The sequence below is a fragment of the Neophocaena asiaeorientalis genome, unplaced genomic scaffold (assembly GCF_003031525.2).
Source record: "Neophocaena asiaeorientalis asiaeorientalis breed wild unplaced genomic scaffold, Neophocaena_asiaeorientalis_V1.1 scaffold240, whole genome shotgun sequence".
Classification (NCBI taxonomy): Eukaryota; Metazoa; Chordata; class Mammalia; order Artiodactyla; family Phocoenidae; genus Neophocaena; species Neophocaena asiaeorientalis.
In genome coordinates, this window is record NW_020185331.1 from 1,367,482 (window position 1) to 1,383,844 (window position 16,363).

The 16,363-nt window shown below is 49.8% G+C and overlaps 1 protein-coding gene across 6 annotated transcripts; it reads right to left on the reverse strand.

Moving 5' to 3' along the window:
* Window positions 1-533: 533 nt before the first annotated feature.
* Window positions 534-8,707, reverse strand: AVPI1 (arginine vasopressin induced 1). Of its 6 annotated transcripts, XM_024735092.1 has the most exons (4): window positions 8,503-8,707; window positions 6,898-7,010; window positions 2,341-2,628; window positions 534-1,127 (listed from the first exon to the last, which is right to left on the reverse strand). In XM_024735092.1, the coding sequence occupies exons 2-4, from the start codon at window positions 6,918-6,920 to the stop codon at window positions 968-970; spliced, it is 471 nt and encodes a 156-aa protein (XP_024590860.1). In that variant the 5' UTR covers window positions 6,921-7,010; window positions 8,503-8,707; the 3' UTR covers window positions 534-967. The 6 variants fall into 6 exon arrangements, with proteins under 6 accessions (XP_024590860.1, XP_024590864.1, XP_024590862.1 ...); XM_024735096.1 differs by lacking the exon at window positions 6,898-7,010; XM_024735094.1 differs by lacking the exon at window positions 6,898-7,010 and having other exon boundaries at window positions 2,341-2,788.
* Between the last annotated feature and the right edge of the window lie 7,656 nt (window positions 8,708-16,363).

Here is a 16,363-nt window from a genome sequence, read left to right on the forward strand (position 1 = left end):
GCTCCTATAAGTGACGGATAATCAAGCAGATAGGATGGGTGTGAGGGGAGCTGAATGCTAATGAACATACAGTAGGCTTCTTTTGAGCCAAAGGTAGAATAGTAGTCAAAAATCCTCACCTCAAGGTTTTCAGGCTACAGGAAACCTCAGTAATGCAAAAGGCATGATTGGTGCAGCTGTCGAGCTGCCTCAGGATGGCTGCTCCACAGGGATGCAGAAGCCAGCTGAGGAGCTGGTGCCCACTGCACTGACGGCAGACTCATCCGGCCTAGGGTCACGGCCCACTACGCAGGGCTGACTGTAATAGTCTCCCCTTCCAGAGCTGGCTAGGGGCCAAGAACCCTCTCTTCTCATCTTGGACCAGGACTGCCTATGGAGAGGCTTCCATCTCGCCTCCCAGTCTGACTGCCTCTGGTAAAGGAGGCCAGCCCTATTTTCTCCTTCCTTCCCCCCATGCAGCGAGCCCAGTGCCTCACCCCCAGCTCCGGAGTGTCCATTCTGGATCTTCCCCTTCTGTGACAGACTCACAAAGCTCTTGATGCAAATAGTTTTATTTTGCCACTTAAACTATGGTTTCCTTGTGCTGGCCTGAAGGGGCAGGGGTGTGGGACAAGCTGCTGGACCACGGGTTACGGTAGTAGTAGGAGGGTCGGTAGCAGGAGTGGTGAGATGCTGAGTCTGAGTGCCTGTCCTTGACTCCCAGGGGAATATCATGCAGCCCAGGTATAGTGTTAAACTGAGAAGGGCTGAGGCAGGAACGGTCACTGTTTCTCCTCAATCTGGTGAGGAATGGGTCCCATATAACAGCTCAGTGGAAGCCTCCGGGCCTGTTCTGACTCGAGCAGGCCGGTGCCAGCAGTGGGGCTGTCTGCCTCAGCTCTCTTCCTTCTTCGCTTCCCCAGACCTTTTGGCAAAAGTCCCTATGAATCCTGGGGAAGATAGAGCTGTTCCCAGCCCTTTTCCCGGATCAGTGTCTGATCTGATGAAGGTAGCTTGGGGGACCTGGCTTCCTCCAGTTCCGGCGGATCCTGGCATTGGTCCTCCTGGAGTTCAGATACTGCCCGCTGGAAGCCATCTCCATGGCAGTGCTCTGTGGGTCGGCCGGTGGAGTGCGGGGCTCTGTGATTCTGCAGGGAACAAGCGTGTTTTAAGCCAACATCAATAGGAAGGACAGTACAGGGACTGAAGAGATTTTGGTCATGGTGAACTATTAAAACACATTGTTCAGGGGGACTTCCCTGGTGGTCCAGTAGCCTGGTGGTCCAGTAGCTAAGACTCCACACTCCCAATGCAGGGGGTCTGGGTTCGATCCCTGGTCGGGGAACTAGATCCCACATGCCGCAACTAAAGGTCCCACATGCCGCAACTAAAAGATCCCACATGCTGCAACTAAGACCTGACGTAGCCAAATAAATATTAAAAAACAAAACAAACATTGTTCAGGGCCAAATGAGACCAGGGCCCTGGTCTTATCTCTGGCCAAAGAGCTGCATGACAAGGCAAAGCTTTCAGACTGCTCTTCTGTAAAGAGAGTGGGGCTAGATCAGGGGGTGAGACACTCAGCATTTCTCCGTCTTCCTCATCCTGTACTCATGGCAGACATCATTAATCTGTCCTGATACAAGACCAGAGGGCAAGTATCCATCTCAAGATGATTTCAGTAGGGATTACTAATCAATTGGAACTAATATGAGCAATGAAGCTGATTTGCTGCCCCTGGACCTGATGATCTCAGAAGGCCTGCTCGGATCTGATATTCTGAGTGTGGGCCCAGCGTGTAACCCACAGTGATTGGTTAGGCCATGTGGTTCAACTCCATCTCTTGGGGCTTGCTGTTCCTGAGCTGGCAGTGACCTAATAAGCAAAGAGGTGGAGGACTAGGGAAAGTTTAAGGTAAAGTTTCTCAACCGTTTTTAACCCTTGATGTCTCTACAGTACTCTCTTATGCTATTTTCTTAGTAATCCCACAGCCAAGGTTTTCACCAGGCTTACTTTTGAATGTTACCTGTTCAGCAATAGGTAAACAGGATTGTTTTTTCTTCCAGACCATAGTCCCTCGCACCTGGTGGAGAATCACTGCGAAATGAGGTGGCACTGAGAGGACCCAGGCACCCGTTCCCATGGGAGTAGGGTTAGGGTCAGAGATGATTCCAGTAGTAAGAGCAACCTCTAAGTGTCAACCACGTGGTAAGTAAGCGCTGTGTAGACCTCACGACAACCCCAGTGGTAGGTACGTAGAGGTGAGGCCAGGTTAGCAGCTCCAGGCCCCAGAGCCAGGAAAGGGTACAGTGGGCGTGTTAGTGCTCTCCTCCCCGCGGCCCTCCAGCCCCAGGGGCCTACCTGAGCCGGCTGCAGTGGTGTAGCGAGGGGCCCAGGGGCTTCTGCCGAGGGGGCCTCTTCCTGCGCAGCCTCTTCAAGGCCTCCGCCACACGGTGGTCCCCTGCACACTCCCAGACGACCTGTGCTCGTTCCTCGGCCAGCTGGTCCCCGCTGCGGTGAAACAGGCCCTGGATCTGCAGCAGCTCAGCGTCCTGGAAGATGTTGGCTGAGGCCTGCTTGCGGCCCCGGGCTTCCGTCGGCGCCTGCCCAGGGGGCGGCTCGCTCACCACAGAGGCGGGGGTACCCATCCTGGGTGCCGAGGAAGGAACAGGGAGGGACGTCAGCAGCTCAGCGGGCCCTTCCCAAGCCCTGGGGTCCTGACTAACGCAAGGGCTTCTGGTGTTTCTATCCTCCAGGAGCCGAAGTGGAGGAAGTCTTGACTTAAAATCACTCTAATTTCCCACAGCACCTTGGGGAAATAATAATGATGATGACAGTCAAACTTTAAAGTGCTTATGTGCCTGACGTATGTATTAACTTAAGGGTCACAGAAGGTGAGGATTGTTTATCTCCACTTTACAGATGAAGAAACGCACCCCAGATGTTAAGTGACTTTCTTGCAGGCACAAAGCCATGTGTAAGTGCAGAGCCAGAAGTAAAACCCAAGTCTGTCTGGCTGTGGAGTCCACGCAGACCCCGGGTCCTAGTGATAATGCCTGTAGCAGCGGCAGCTGAAACGTGTTAAGCACTTACGTATCACGCTTCACTGTAAGAGCTGTATTCACATGACATCGTTGAAATGTGAACACAACAGCCCTATGAGGAAGGTACTTTTTAACCTCCTCATGTCACAGATGAGGAAACTGAAGAACAATCCAGAATACTCTGATGCTGAGACCTAAGCTTTGTGGCACAGAAGTAAGAGAGGGGCTGTGGACTTGGGCTCCCCAGGTGGGAATCCGGCTTCTGGCCGCCTGCACCACTTACTGGCTGGGTGACCCTCCACACCTCATCTGCTTCCTGTGTAACTTAGCCATACTAGTACCTACTTCGTAGAGCTCCTGTGAGGACTGAGTGAAGACACATAAAGCATTAAGACCACTCATTTGCTTTTCCATCTACAACATTGAGAAGGGTCATCTCATTTTCTATTTTCAAGACCCTGGGGATGAACCTAGTCCATATAATTTAGTAAACACAGTATGAAATAGACCAATCATATCTAACCACAGCCCAGAGCACCACAGAGGCAAAGGTAGGGGCAGAAGAAGGGGTTACAGGGTTAGAATATCCTATCAGGGCAGAGGCAGAAATCAATACTAAGTTCAATAAAAGTTAGGCTCTGGTCAATGCCCCTGCCTCCTCACATGCAAGAAATGAAAATCGAATTACCTCAGTTCTAGATAGTTGTTTTTGAATGATAAAGGGATAAGAGGCTCACCCACCTTATCCTTATCTTCACTACAGCCTGAAAAAGCTATGGCATTGGAAAATAGACTGGAGACCAGGAGACCAAGGACTTTGGCATTACACAGAATTGAGTTTGAATCCCAGCTCTGCCACCTTCCTGGCTGTGACCTTAGGCAAGTTACTCAACCTTTCTGAGCCTGTTTGCTTAACTGTAAAATGGGGCTAATAATCAATTCTCAGGATTACTGTGAGGATTAAATGGGTCTAGTGTGGTATCAGGTCCCCAATGGGAGCTAAATAAATGCAAATGCCCCTCTTCTTGGCCTCCTTGACTTTTTTACTTGGGTCAGGGGTGTAATGTAGACCCTCCTTTTCCTCTGAGCAGCCTGGCCTGAGCCAGCTGAAGGCCTGCCTGTGCTCCCTTCACCCTTCACAGTCCTGGGCCTAACAAGGAAGGCCTGGTTGCTAAGTCAGACCTCATTCCACAGCCAGCTATAGAGATACCTATCAAACAGCAACTGGCTTACAAAGGGGGAAATCAAATTTAAAATATATTTAAATTAAAAATGTACATGCTCACTGTAAAAAGTGCAAAAGAACAGGATCAGGGACTTCCCTGGTGGCGCAGTGGCTAAGCTTGCCAATGCAAAGGACACGTGTTCAAGCCCTGGTCCGGGAAGATCCCACATGCCGCGGAGCAACTAAGCCTGTGAGCCACAACTACTGAAGCCCACGTGCCTAGAGCCTGTGTTGCAATGCTCTTGAGAATTTGAGCCATCTCTCCTTCTCATTCAGACTCCTCAGATATGACTGTCCCCCTCCTTGCCCTGGCCATCCCTCCTCATCCCAGTAGCCATCCTCCTTCCAGTAATTTCCACACTCACCCTGTTCCAGTTTCTAGGCCTTCTATCATAAGAATCCCACTCTCTTGAAAAGATTTAATAACTAAAATAAACCTTCAGAAGACTGTCAGATAAATTAACTTCATAAAAACTGTGCTTTTTGGGGGACTTCCCTGGTGGTCCAGCAGTTAAGACTCTGTGCGTCCACTGCAGGGGCCGCGGGTTCGATCCCTGGTCAGGGAACTAAGATCTCGCATGCTGCGTGGCGTGGCCAAAAAAAAAAAAGTTTAAAAAAAAATGTACTTGTTATCTGGAAAATGGGAATTTTAAAATCTGCCTCGGCCACAGCAGTGAGAGGCCCGCGTACCGCAAAAAAAAAAAAAAAAATCTGCCTCTCCATAGGCACAATTATGAGAATCCAGTTAAGACCTAATATGCGTGGTAATTAAACCCCCAGTGCTGGATGATATAAATATACTGTGACCAGACAACAACAGTCACCAAGTAACACTTTCAGGCTGATAAAGAGAAATTAAAGCTAACTATGGGGTGTTTATTCTGAATCAGCGACATGCGTGATATCATTTCATCCTCAAAACAGTTCTTAGGAATCAGGCACTGTTATCCTCATTGCCATTCAAAGGGGACTAAAGAGTAGCTGAAATACATATCTTTGGCTCAGCAGAGGCCAGAACCTCATTTTAATGACTGCAGCCCGAGCTTTTAAACCACCAAGTTGCCCTCACAGCCAGGCAGCTCAAAGCACAGTTCTTCCCATCATTTCTGTGAGGACTGTTTCACTATTCTTATCTAATTCACAAAGAGGGTAAACTTGCCAGTGGAAAGGGAAGAACAGTGAATGTCCCACATACCAGGCAGGAGTGGGGTTGTGGAATTTATTTTAATCTTCACTAGCACCAGAGCTCTTTACCAGGTGACAGGCTGCCCCAGCCTTGAAGCCATGAACCTGTGGCACTCTGAAGAGGAAGATCCCCAGCCTCCACAAAAGAAATCTGGAACTGCAACCTGGCCCAGTGCACAGAGCACTGGCTTATGAGTCAGAGGACTAGGTTCGAGCCCTAGTTCTGCCACTCACGGGCTGAACGGCCTCAGGCACTTCACATGGCCTCTGTGGGCCTGTTTCCCTCTTACATCTCAAAGGACAGGTTGATGCTTGTGGTCTCCAAGGATGTGTGCTGGTGTTGAGTCAATGATTCCATGACAAGGCTAGGTCCGTAGGGAAGCAGAGATGGGTTTGCTTGTCTGCCAGGGCCCAGGAGCAACATGTGTGGACAGGTCTGGCTCATTAAGTGCCAGGGAACTTCCCCACCAGTAGCTTCCCTTTTCTGCCCTCCTCAGTCTTTTCTGGAGGCCAGACCCTGCTGTGCTGCTGTGGGCTGTGGGGTTAGGGTCTGGTAGAAGACAGGGAACTCACTGCTCTAAAGCATTCTAGTGACCTAGGCTGGCTATGGCCAAGCCTGGAGCAGACGAGCAGACTGATCTTGGTGGTGGGAGAAGGGGTGACAGTTCTCCTCTTAAGACTCAGGCAATCTCACCCTCCCTTCAGAGAGAATGGCAATGGGATCAAGTAGCAGCGTCTGCCTCAGGGAGGATGTGGCTCGGAGCCTGACCTCCCAGATGGTCCAGCCACCTCTGCCAGGGCTGCAAGGCCCTGCAAGGCCCTGCCTCCTGCCTCTAGCCTCCAGCGGCCAGTTATAGAGTTACAGTGAGTTACAAACACACCAACAAGGAACCATCTGGGAGAGTCTGAGCCTTCAGCCTCAACCACAGCCTCCATGAATCTCGAGAGGCCTTGGCACCTCCAGATTTTGAGGCCCCTCACTCCTGGCTCTGCCTCCCACTCTGGGATTCAGACAGCAGAGTGAGGCTGGGAATAAACATCAGTGGATTTCACATAGGACTATCTGTTAAACTTTGAGAAAACTGAATCAGAACACTTTTATTATCAGAAAAAAATTTCCTGTCTTATTCAATGTGTTACTTTCCCACGAATTTCCTGAATCCAGGGAAGTCAGTGTGTACTTGAACAAATGGCAGTTTTTTAAACTGGAAAGTGAAACCACGGATCTATTAAAAGATTATAAATGGATCTTTCATTTCAGAGCTGACATAAAAAATAGGTATGGGTCTGTGAGCAAATGCGTAAAGACTAATTGTGAAATACTTCAATTTGATCCAAACTAGCTTAGAAACGAACTCCCAAAGTAAATATCAAATGTTGAAAATGAAGTTCAACTTGTTTTGAAACAGGCAATAAATGAACTGCAGGGCTCTTACAAAGAAATATATTTAAAAGGTGACTCACCATGCACTGAATTTGCAGTACATAAATATGGTGCCCAGCTGAACGTTCTCTGTAACGTATGAAGTTCAGTTCAGACAGCCATTCTCTCTGTAGTCTCAGGGAGGTACAGGCAACTATGACAGGCACAACACACTTGTATGACCTGGGAGGCAACTGGGCCCTCACTCACCCACTTCAGATAATGCTGGTGATGGTAATAATCTGTAATCAGAGGCCAAGGGCCTCTTTAGAAAAAGAACTGGAGGCTCTGGCCCAAGGCCCAAATCAACACCTGTGGTCTTGGCCTGCTTCCCTGCACCGACATGCCACTGGACAGCAGCCAAAATCAGTGGCTCCTTCAAGCAGGAGGCTCAGTCCAAATGGCCTTGTGGGCCTAGCTCAGCCAGGAGAGAACTGGACACAGGCTGGTCTCCAATTCTGTGTCCCAGGAGGTAAAGAAAGGAAATGGACCCTTCCCCCAGATCAAGTCTCAGATATGATCTGGAAGTAAACTCCTGCTAGATCTAGGAATAACTCTTTTCAAGAGTTCAAGAACCCTGAATTCTGGCTCTGCCTCTGATAACTGGGTACCTTGGCAGGCCTCGGTTTTCCCCTGCCTCAATTTGCACATCATCAAAATGGTGAGAATAAATAACCCTCAGGGGATAGGGAGATAAAATATGCCAAAGCATCTATGCCAGTACATTACATCGTGAATGAATGATGCAAGGGAGAGGCTGTTTAACCACCAGGGACTATAGAATCGTTGCCATTTTCATCCTCACTACTGTCATGAAACTCCCTCAAAAGGGACCTTCACTCTTGGGAGAAGAGAGTAAAGGGAGATGGATTCATCTGTGGACTTTTAAATCATCGCTGCTGTTGAGGCATCTTGCTCCCTGTCAAGTGCAGAACAGCACTTTCTGAGGAGTAATATCTTTAAGCCTCACAACACCCCTATGAAGACACTATTATTGTTACACCCATTTTACAGATGAGAAAGCTGTGCCCACAAAGGTTAAGTAACTTCCCAAAGTCACACAGGTGGTGGGTGACGAGGCTGGGATCGTGGGCACGCTCTCAACCACTGCTATTTTTGTTCCTGCCGGATGGCTGACGAGGTCTTCTGGGGGAGGAAGGACCCAGGAGGCTCTGAAACGGCCTATCTGCTTCTGCGGGTTTTGGAAGGCGCAGGGATCGAAAGTCAGGTCTCCCAAGCCAGCCTCTGTGCCCTCGACACTCCACCGCCCCGCGGGGAGTTAGAACGATTACTCACCACGCTGAAGGGCAGAGCCGACAGACCTCAAATCGGGATGGGGTCAGCTAAGATGCACCCACCCCAACCCCTTGCACGGCTTTCGAAAGGGCGGGCTTCCTGCCTCGACGGTGCTTACAGGGACCAGACGGCGTTCATCAACAGGACAAGACCTTGGGAGGGGGTATCCTGGTCGAGGTCACACGGCGATATCCCCAGCACGGGTCCGCCCCCGGGCTCAGACGTGGCCGCTTCGCACAACGACGGGCTCTAAGTGGGCCTGGGAATTCGGGTCCCGGCGACAACCCTGCTCTGACGGCCCGCCCACTCGCTTCCACCGCAGCTCAAGCCAGGCTGCCGAACCTACGTACCTGGCCGCCTGAGGCGGGCCACCTCGGTCACAGCCGCGGTTGCCCAGAGAAAGCGCTCCCTGGCTCGGGAACAGCCAATCCTCTGCCGAGCTTTGGTGTGAGCGCCCCGCGAGCCTTCCAAAATCGAACGCGGAGACCCCGTGAGCCAATCGGCGGCGGCAGAGGGGTGAGGGGCGTTTCCCGCCTAGACCCCTTCTTTCCCAAGGCCTCGAAATCCGAGTGCGAAGAAGCCCCAGGTCCAATCAGCGGCGGAGCAGCAGAGAGGGGCGTGTCCTCCCGGGCCCTTTCCCTCCGCCCCAGGCGGCCCTCGCTCAGCGCGCGGAGGTGCCCCCTTCATTGACGTCAGTCCTCAGGAAGAGCGCGGTTTTGCTGGCTCGGGAGCGAGGGCGGTGCCGCATTCCTGCCCTGGGGTGCGGCGACGGCTGGCCCTGCTGGTTACACGTGACGGATGCCCCCCTCCCCTGGGCCCGAGGCCTTTGCGCGCGGCGCCGAGCTCCTTGCAGCATGTGGCCCTCTGCAAATAAATAGACTTGCAGCTCCTTAAACTCAACTCCCAGACCACTTGTCTTCTGGCCGCAGCTTTGCGGTAGAGGAAGGGACAGTCAGTGCGGTGGTCAGACCTTTGGTTTCAAAGCCAGAATGTCGTGGGTTCGAATCTTGAATCAGCTGTGCAATCTCGGGCCAACCTCCTAATGAGACACTATTAAAAAGGTTTCATTCATTCCTTCGACAGTGGTCCATTAGGGACTCACCCTGTCCGAGTTCCTTGACCAGCAGCGAACTGGAGACACCTTTAATAAGCCTTGCCCTGGGGGAATTTACAGCTTAGTAAGGGAGGCAGACATTTAAAAACTGAAAACATTTAGTTGTGATTACAATTGTGATAAACATGAAGGAACCTAAGCTCCCTTGGGGAGGTCCTAGAAGGCAGAAGTAACATTTCAGTTGAGTTGTGAAGGAGGAGTTGAAATTAATCAAATGAAGAGGAATGGGTCTGGGCAGAGAGAAAGCCACATGCTAAGGCCAGGAGGCAGCTTGACTCAGGAGGACTTGAAATGAGGCCTGGAGTAAGGTTAGCAAGGGAGAGAGAGGTGGGGAAGCAGAAGGCAGAGGCAGGTAGTGAAGAAGTTTCCATTTGGTCCTCTGAGGGGAATAGCATTGTATGTGTTTATTTAATAGATTCGTTATAGCAGTTACTATGTGCCAGTGATGCCAGTCAGCACTTTACAAATAGTAGCTCATTTCATCCTCAGGACAAATTTGTGTTTTTAGAAATTCACTTTGGCTGCAGCTTGAAACTTAGGGGGACAGGAGTGGATGCAGGGTGTCCAGTAGGCCCTTGATAAGTGCTTGTTTGCTTCGTTGGAAGATGAGTTGTTTGTGCACTGGTTCAAAAATGGTCACAAAGGGCACCTGGGAATAGGCAGCTGAGTCTCCCTGACTTCTTTTTCACTTCAAAGCTGACCTTTGTAGTCATTTGAGTTCTCTTCTGTAAAAGTTCCCAGGGGGGAAGAGTAAGAGCCAGCACACTGGGATTGTGGGTCCCTTTTGGCAAGGTGGAGGGTATGTTTGGGAGCTGTTCTTCCTCATCCCACAGTCTCTAATTCCTCTCTGTGTCCTGCACAAAAACAGTTATCAGCAAGTGCTTTATTGTAGCTTAAAGGGTTTTAACAGTGGCTTCTCTTTGCTTTCCTGAAGCCCTGTGGAAATATTGAAAAGAATGAAGAAATCAGCAATGTTCATCTCCAATAGAAAGTATTGCTGCAAAGCCTTTCATCCAACTGCTTGGCTAAGGAGAGTACTGTGCAGACAGTTAAACCAGGAATCTGGGCTTCTGAACCAGGAACTCCTTCTACTCCATTCCCCACAATAGGAAAGCCAAACTCTTGGCATATCAGTGCTTGGAGAGGCTAAGAATTCTGATGCCATGAGCTCTGCTGAGCATATCAGGGTAGGAATCGGGGACTTGTGGCTTCTGGGTCAGATGTGAGTAGGGCTGGGTAGAGAATATTTGGTGCCTCCAGACATCTTTGCAGGCATGTGACCATTGTGTGCTCACCACACAATGGAACCATTTCTATTGCTACAGCTTTGTGATTCAATATTTCTGATGAGAAGATGAGGCACTTCCGTAAGGCCATGCAAGAGTAGGGGATCTGGGATCCACTCCCCAACAGGGCCCTGTTTAGTGAAGGCCTACCCTGGGGAATGGAGCCCTGGGGTAATTCAGGCCAAGACCTGGCTTTACCAGGGATCAGATTAAGGTGAGGCAAGTGGAACACTCCTTGGGTGCAATATTTGAGGGGGCAACAAAAAACTCCATAATTAGGATAAATATTTTAATGTAATATCTTTAAAAATCAAAATAATGCAAAATATCCATGATGAACAAAGTATTGACATTTAACATAAAGACAGGCTGTTGTTTGTTTTATGACACTATCATTTTGCAATGGGAACAGTCATCTCCAATCAGCCCGCGGTTCCCAGGAAGGCCGCCATTGTGTCTCCTGCCAATTGGCTTTGTGAGTGTTGACAATATTGTGCGAACAGATTGGGCAACACAGGGCTTTATAGATGGTTGTGTTTTTTGATCGTAGAGATTTTATCCACTTTTTCCATTTGGTTCAAAATATGGAAGGATGTTTTGATAAGTGCACATAGGGGCACACATTTTTCCTTTCGCCCTAGGTTCCAATATGGCTCAGCAAGGTGCTAGTTTTTAGGGGAGTAGAGTCTAGGAAAGGGGTTCTAGCTGTTTAACCTTAGGCAAATAACTTAACCTCTCTTCTTCTCTATTTTCTCATCTATAAAATGGGAATAATCATACCCACCTCTGAGCATTGCTGTGAGGATGAAGTAAGGTGCTATAGGCACAGTGCATAATATAAACCTTGCTACAGACACTAAAGCAGCATTCGACTCCTTCCCTATCTATGCTTCAGGAATTGTTCAAGCAGCTGGACAGTCACAAATGATCCCCCAGTGGGGCTGAGACTTGTTTCCATGGGTTTGTTGTTGCTGAATGTTCTGTTCTGGGGAGAACAGAGAGAACTTCCACACTCACTTGACAAGCAACAGTGGGACTCTTGAGTCAACTCCGTTTTTCTTGATAAATGACCTGATCATTCTAAACTTTTTAAAAAGCATCCTTCTGCTTAGGACGTTACAAAAAGCAACTTACAACAACCCTCTTCTGTGAACTTACAAACTGAACAGGCTGAAAACAACAAAGTCCTACAGGCAAATGGTGCATTATAGAAACATGAAAAAAAATACACCATTCAGGGGCTTCCCTGGTGGCGCAGTGGTTAAGAATCCGCCTGCCAATGCAGAGGACACGGGTTTGAGCCCTGGTCTGGGAAGATCCCACATGCCGCAGAGCAACCAGCCCCGTGAGTCACAATTACTGAGCCTGCGCGTCTGGAGCCTGTGCTCCGCAATGGGAGAGGCCACGATAGTGAGAGGCCCGCGCACTGCGATGAGGAGTGGCCCCCACTTGCCGCAATTAGGGAAAGCCCTCGCAGAGAAACGAAGAGCCAACACAGCCAAAAATAAATAAATAAATAAAAAATTTTTTTAAAAAGGCAAAATTCCTTTAAAAAAAAAAAAAAAGAAAAAGAATCCACCTGCCAATGCAGAGGACACAGGTTCGAGCCCTGGTCCGGGAAGATCACACATTGCCGCTGAACAACTAAGTGCGCCACAACTACTGAGCCTGCGCGCCACAATTACTGATTTGGGTCAAGTGCCAGCTCAGGGCTTGGGACATAAAAGGTGTTAAACCACTGTGAGTTGAGTCTATATATGCAGTATGTTTACAGTAGCCCAGAGACTGAGAACAGAATAGAATCTGACTGTGAACAGTAAGAGCTGATCGTGGGATCTCAGGGTGGGCTACACCTTCCTCCTTATTACAGGTTGCCTCCCCCTCTGGGCATATCGAATGTCATTGCACACAGTATCTATCTAGTGTCACTACTTGTTCCCTAAACAAGCTAGCCCCGTTTTTGCTCACACTGTTCCCTCTGCCTAGAACACCTGTCAGGGGCTGGGATTTACTGCATTTATAAGCTAAAAAGCTAGCCTGCTGTCGTTTCATAAATGCTGGCAGAAGACACAGGATTCCTGAGTCAGAGACAAAGGATTGGCCGCTGTTGGCACAGCGAGCAGCATTAGCACCATCGTTACACATCTTTCCCTTGTTCTCAAGTTTCTCGAGGGCACTACAGAGGGACCCGGGTGGATGTTACTACACAGGCAGCGGGTTCGCGCCACAGCTGCGGGGCTCTGAGCTCGCAAAATCCACCACAGTCCCCTCCTACCTCACCACGTTTATCGTAAGCAATAAGTGAGTCTGCTCTGTGTCTGGGAGAAGATGTTCCCTCATCCCTCAAAGCTGCTGGCTGCAAAAACAACACTGAGAAATGGTTGCGGAAAGAGCTGTCATGGCCTTGCATTCTTGGCATACTCAGTGATAACATCCAGGGATGCTCAGGACCTGCCTGATGGGAGACTGCCTCCTCCAAGACACCTATCCCCCACTTCTGCTTGTCAAAACTCTATCCATCCTCAAATGACACTTCGTTTTTGAATCTTTCCTCAGCCCTCCCATCACGATACTCTTTCCCTTTTGTATTTTCCTTATAATTCTCATCCATGCCTCTTTTTTGTGTCCATTTGTGTCCACATCTGTCCCTCCCCTACCAGCAGAGTGCAAACACTTTGAGGGCAAGCATGGGTCCTCTTCATTCCTGCATTCCACACCCAGATTGTTTGCATCCAGCAGGTGCTTAGACCATACTTGTTGAGTTGGAGGTATCAAGATCTTTGTGCCCGGTCATGCTTTTGCGGAGTCTGTGGACCTTCTTTTGGAATGTCTTCAGGATTCCAGAGGCTAAAAATATCTCCTCAAAGCCGCCAAGGGCGCTTCCTTATAAGGAGTAGGATTTGCCTTGTGAAGCCAAAAGTTTGTATCCACCAGGTGGCGCCCCACCCCAACTCTCCTGATGCCTTTTTAATTATTTATTTATTTATTCTTTTTTTATTTATTTTTGGCTGCGTTGGGCTTTCGTTGCTGCACGGGCTTTCTCTACTTGCGGCAAGCGGGCGCTACCCTTTGTTGAGGTGTGTGGGCTTCTCATTGCGGTGGCTTCTTTTGCTGCAGAGCACGGGCTCTAGGCGTGCGGCTTCAGTAGTTGTGGTGCATGGGCTCAGTAGTTGTGACTCGTGGGCTCTAGAGCGCAGGCTCAGTAGTTGTGGCGCACAGGCTTAGTTGCTCGTGGCATGTGGGATCTTCCCGGATCAGGGCTCGAACCCGTATCCCCTGTGTTGGCAGGCAGATTCTTAACCACTGTGCCACCAGGGAAGCCCCAGATGCCTTTTTAGAAGAGGCAAGGATTCTCTTGTCTGCCTCTAAATGTTTGTTGGCTTAGGTCCCCCACTTACAGAGGCAGTTTGTGTGGTTGTCATAATTCCCTGTCATCAGTGCAGCACCCAGATTCAGTGCCCAGCTGCGCATCCTAGCCCCAACCACACTCGAGACTGGCACCCTGAAGACATTGAAGATGTCTCTCCAGGGGTTGCTCAGGGCTGCTGAAGGAACAGCCCTGAAATTGGGATCGGAAGACCTAGGTCTGAGTCCCCACACTGACACTTAGTAGCTGTGTTTCTTTGGGCAAGTCATGTAACCTTTCTGGGTCCCTGTGGCAGTAGCTGAGAATTAAATATGCAAAAGTATATAAAAGCATATTGAATGTGGACCTGTAGTCAGCCACACCCAGGCTCCTATTTAAACTGTCCCTCATCAGCTCTGTGAACATGGTCCACTTCCTTACCTCTCTAAGCCTTGGTTTCCCCATCAGTGAATCAGAGTTAATACCAGTTATTTTAAAGAGTTGGTATAAGGATTAGGCAGAACAATAAAGTGCTCACTTTATATAAAGTGTATAGTAAGCATTCAATTCATAATAATCACATATATATTATGTATCCCTAGCCCCTCAAATGGTGCCTAGCACTTACTAGGTGCTTAATATCTATTTGCTGAATGAAAAGATTTCACAGATGAGGAAACTGAGGTACAGACCCCCCCAGGTCCCAGCACCAGGGAGTGGTGAAGCAGTGAGAAGTAGCCAGGCAGTCTGTCTCCAGGGTTTACGTCCTGAGCCTTTATGCCATGCTGTCTTACCAAAAAATGCGGGTGGTATACGCCACCATTTGTTCACTTAAAATATGCATTCAGGTACCCGTAGGTGGGGCTGAGTTGGCAGTGGGAGGCATTAGCTCCCTGAGAAGCCACGTAGTTTTTCTCCCTCAAGGGGAGCCAGAGGCCAGCTGCCTCATCCCATTACCAAGAGACGAGAAACGAGCTCTGTAGGGTAGGATAAGCTGGGGGTCTGATGCATGTACAGTCCCCAGGACAAGAGGGGTCCTCTCACTTCCACTGCTGTTCCTGCAGCCACCCAGTCTTCCACTCCACAGACATTTACTGAGTCTCTTACGTGCCAGGCACAGGAAAAGATGAATAAGACTTGATAACCAATGGTTATGATGTAGCTGACTCAACTACTACAGAGGGAACATCCAAGGGGGGCCTAGAAGAGCCAGCAATCAACAGCCTGGGAGGCTAAACCAAGGGGAGGAACATTTAAACTGGGCATTGAAGGATACGTAGGAATTTGCCAGACAAATGGGGTCTGGGAATGAAGGATATTCTGAGACTATTTGGGAACCTTAAGAGGTTTGGTGGGGTTGGCATGCTGGGTGCAAGCATGGGTAAGAAAAGGAAGTGGAAAACCAGGAAATTGTAAGTCGGTTGGGGCCAGATTGTGAAACATCCCCATAGAAGAGATAGAACCCTATTCTGTGGTCAGTAGGGGAAGCAGTGTATATACAACCAGGTCTGTGTTTTAGAAAGATGCCACAGTGCACAAAGGTTGGATCAGAAGGGGAGGGAAGAGAGACCAGCAGCAGTTACCAGTTTCGTGGTCTTAACCTCTGTAGGTTCCGTTTTTCTCCTCCACAAGATGAGGAAAATAATTGTATGTATCTCGGGGGTTCTTTGAGGCTTAAATGAGAATTCCTGCAAATCACAGTAATAGCAATAATGTAAAGCATTGTTGGGCTTTGCTGTCTCTTAGAGCTGGGTTTGTGTCCTGGTCATGCTGGGAAGCCTATTTTTAATATGCTCGATGGCAAAGAAGGTTGGAAAAAAGAGATTGGACTAATAGGACTTTGCTTTGTGGCACGGGAGGGGCAGTGCGGCCTGGAGCAGGTGATGGTCCCTTTCACTGACATGAGAACTCGGATGGCTGAGACAAAGTCTGAGCCCAGCTTTGGACAGAATAAGTTTGGGGTGGGCACTGGCAGGATATGATATTCGGATGTCCAGGTGAGAAGAGATGGCAGCTTAAGCCTGGCACTGCTCTCCTCCAGCGCCAAGGAAGGGCCGGGAGGCCTCAGTGAACTATTAGGACAGGAGGGAGAAGAAAGAAAAAGGCCCAGCCTAACACTGAGGGGACGCTCCACCTCCAGAAGACGACTCTCAGCTTCGAGGCTGGACCGGAGCCAGGGAGCCAGGGCAGGCAGGGTGAGCAGTTGTGGCAAACTCGGCCCAGTCGGACGGAGCGGAAGACCCACGGCCAGCTGGGGTGCCCTCCGCCCTGCTCCAAGGAGGAAGGAATCCGAGCTGGGAGTTTGGCGCCGACGGGAAGGGGGGCACCAGGGTGGTGGGCGAGGCCCAAAGAGAGAAGGCAGGAAGCCCGGAGCAGCGAGTGGGGGTGGAGAAGGAGGAGAGGAAGGGAGAGGGCGGGCAGGAGGGGTGGAGAGAGAGAGAAACGGAGAAAGAGAGGAGGGCTGC

What these genes read in the sequence shown, in the direction of transcription:
- AVPI1 (XM_024735092.1), bottom strand. Translation starts at nt 6,920, where the DNA reads ATGTACTGCAAATTCAGTGCATG. An exon ending in TACTGCAAATTCAGTGCATG is followed by an intron (nt 2,629 to 6,897) that starts GTGAGTCACCTT and finishes CTCGGCACCCAG; the next exon opens with GATGGGTACCCCCGCCTCTG. An exon ending in CACCACTGCAGCCGGCTCAG is followed by an intron (nt 1,128 to 2,340) that starts GTAGGCCCCTGG and finishes TGTTCCCTGCAG; the next exon opens with AATCACAGAGCCCCGCACTC.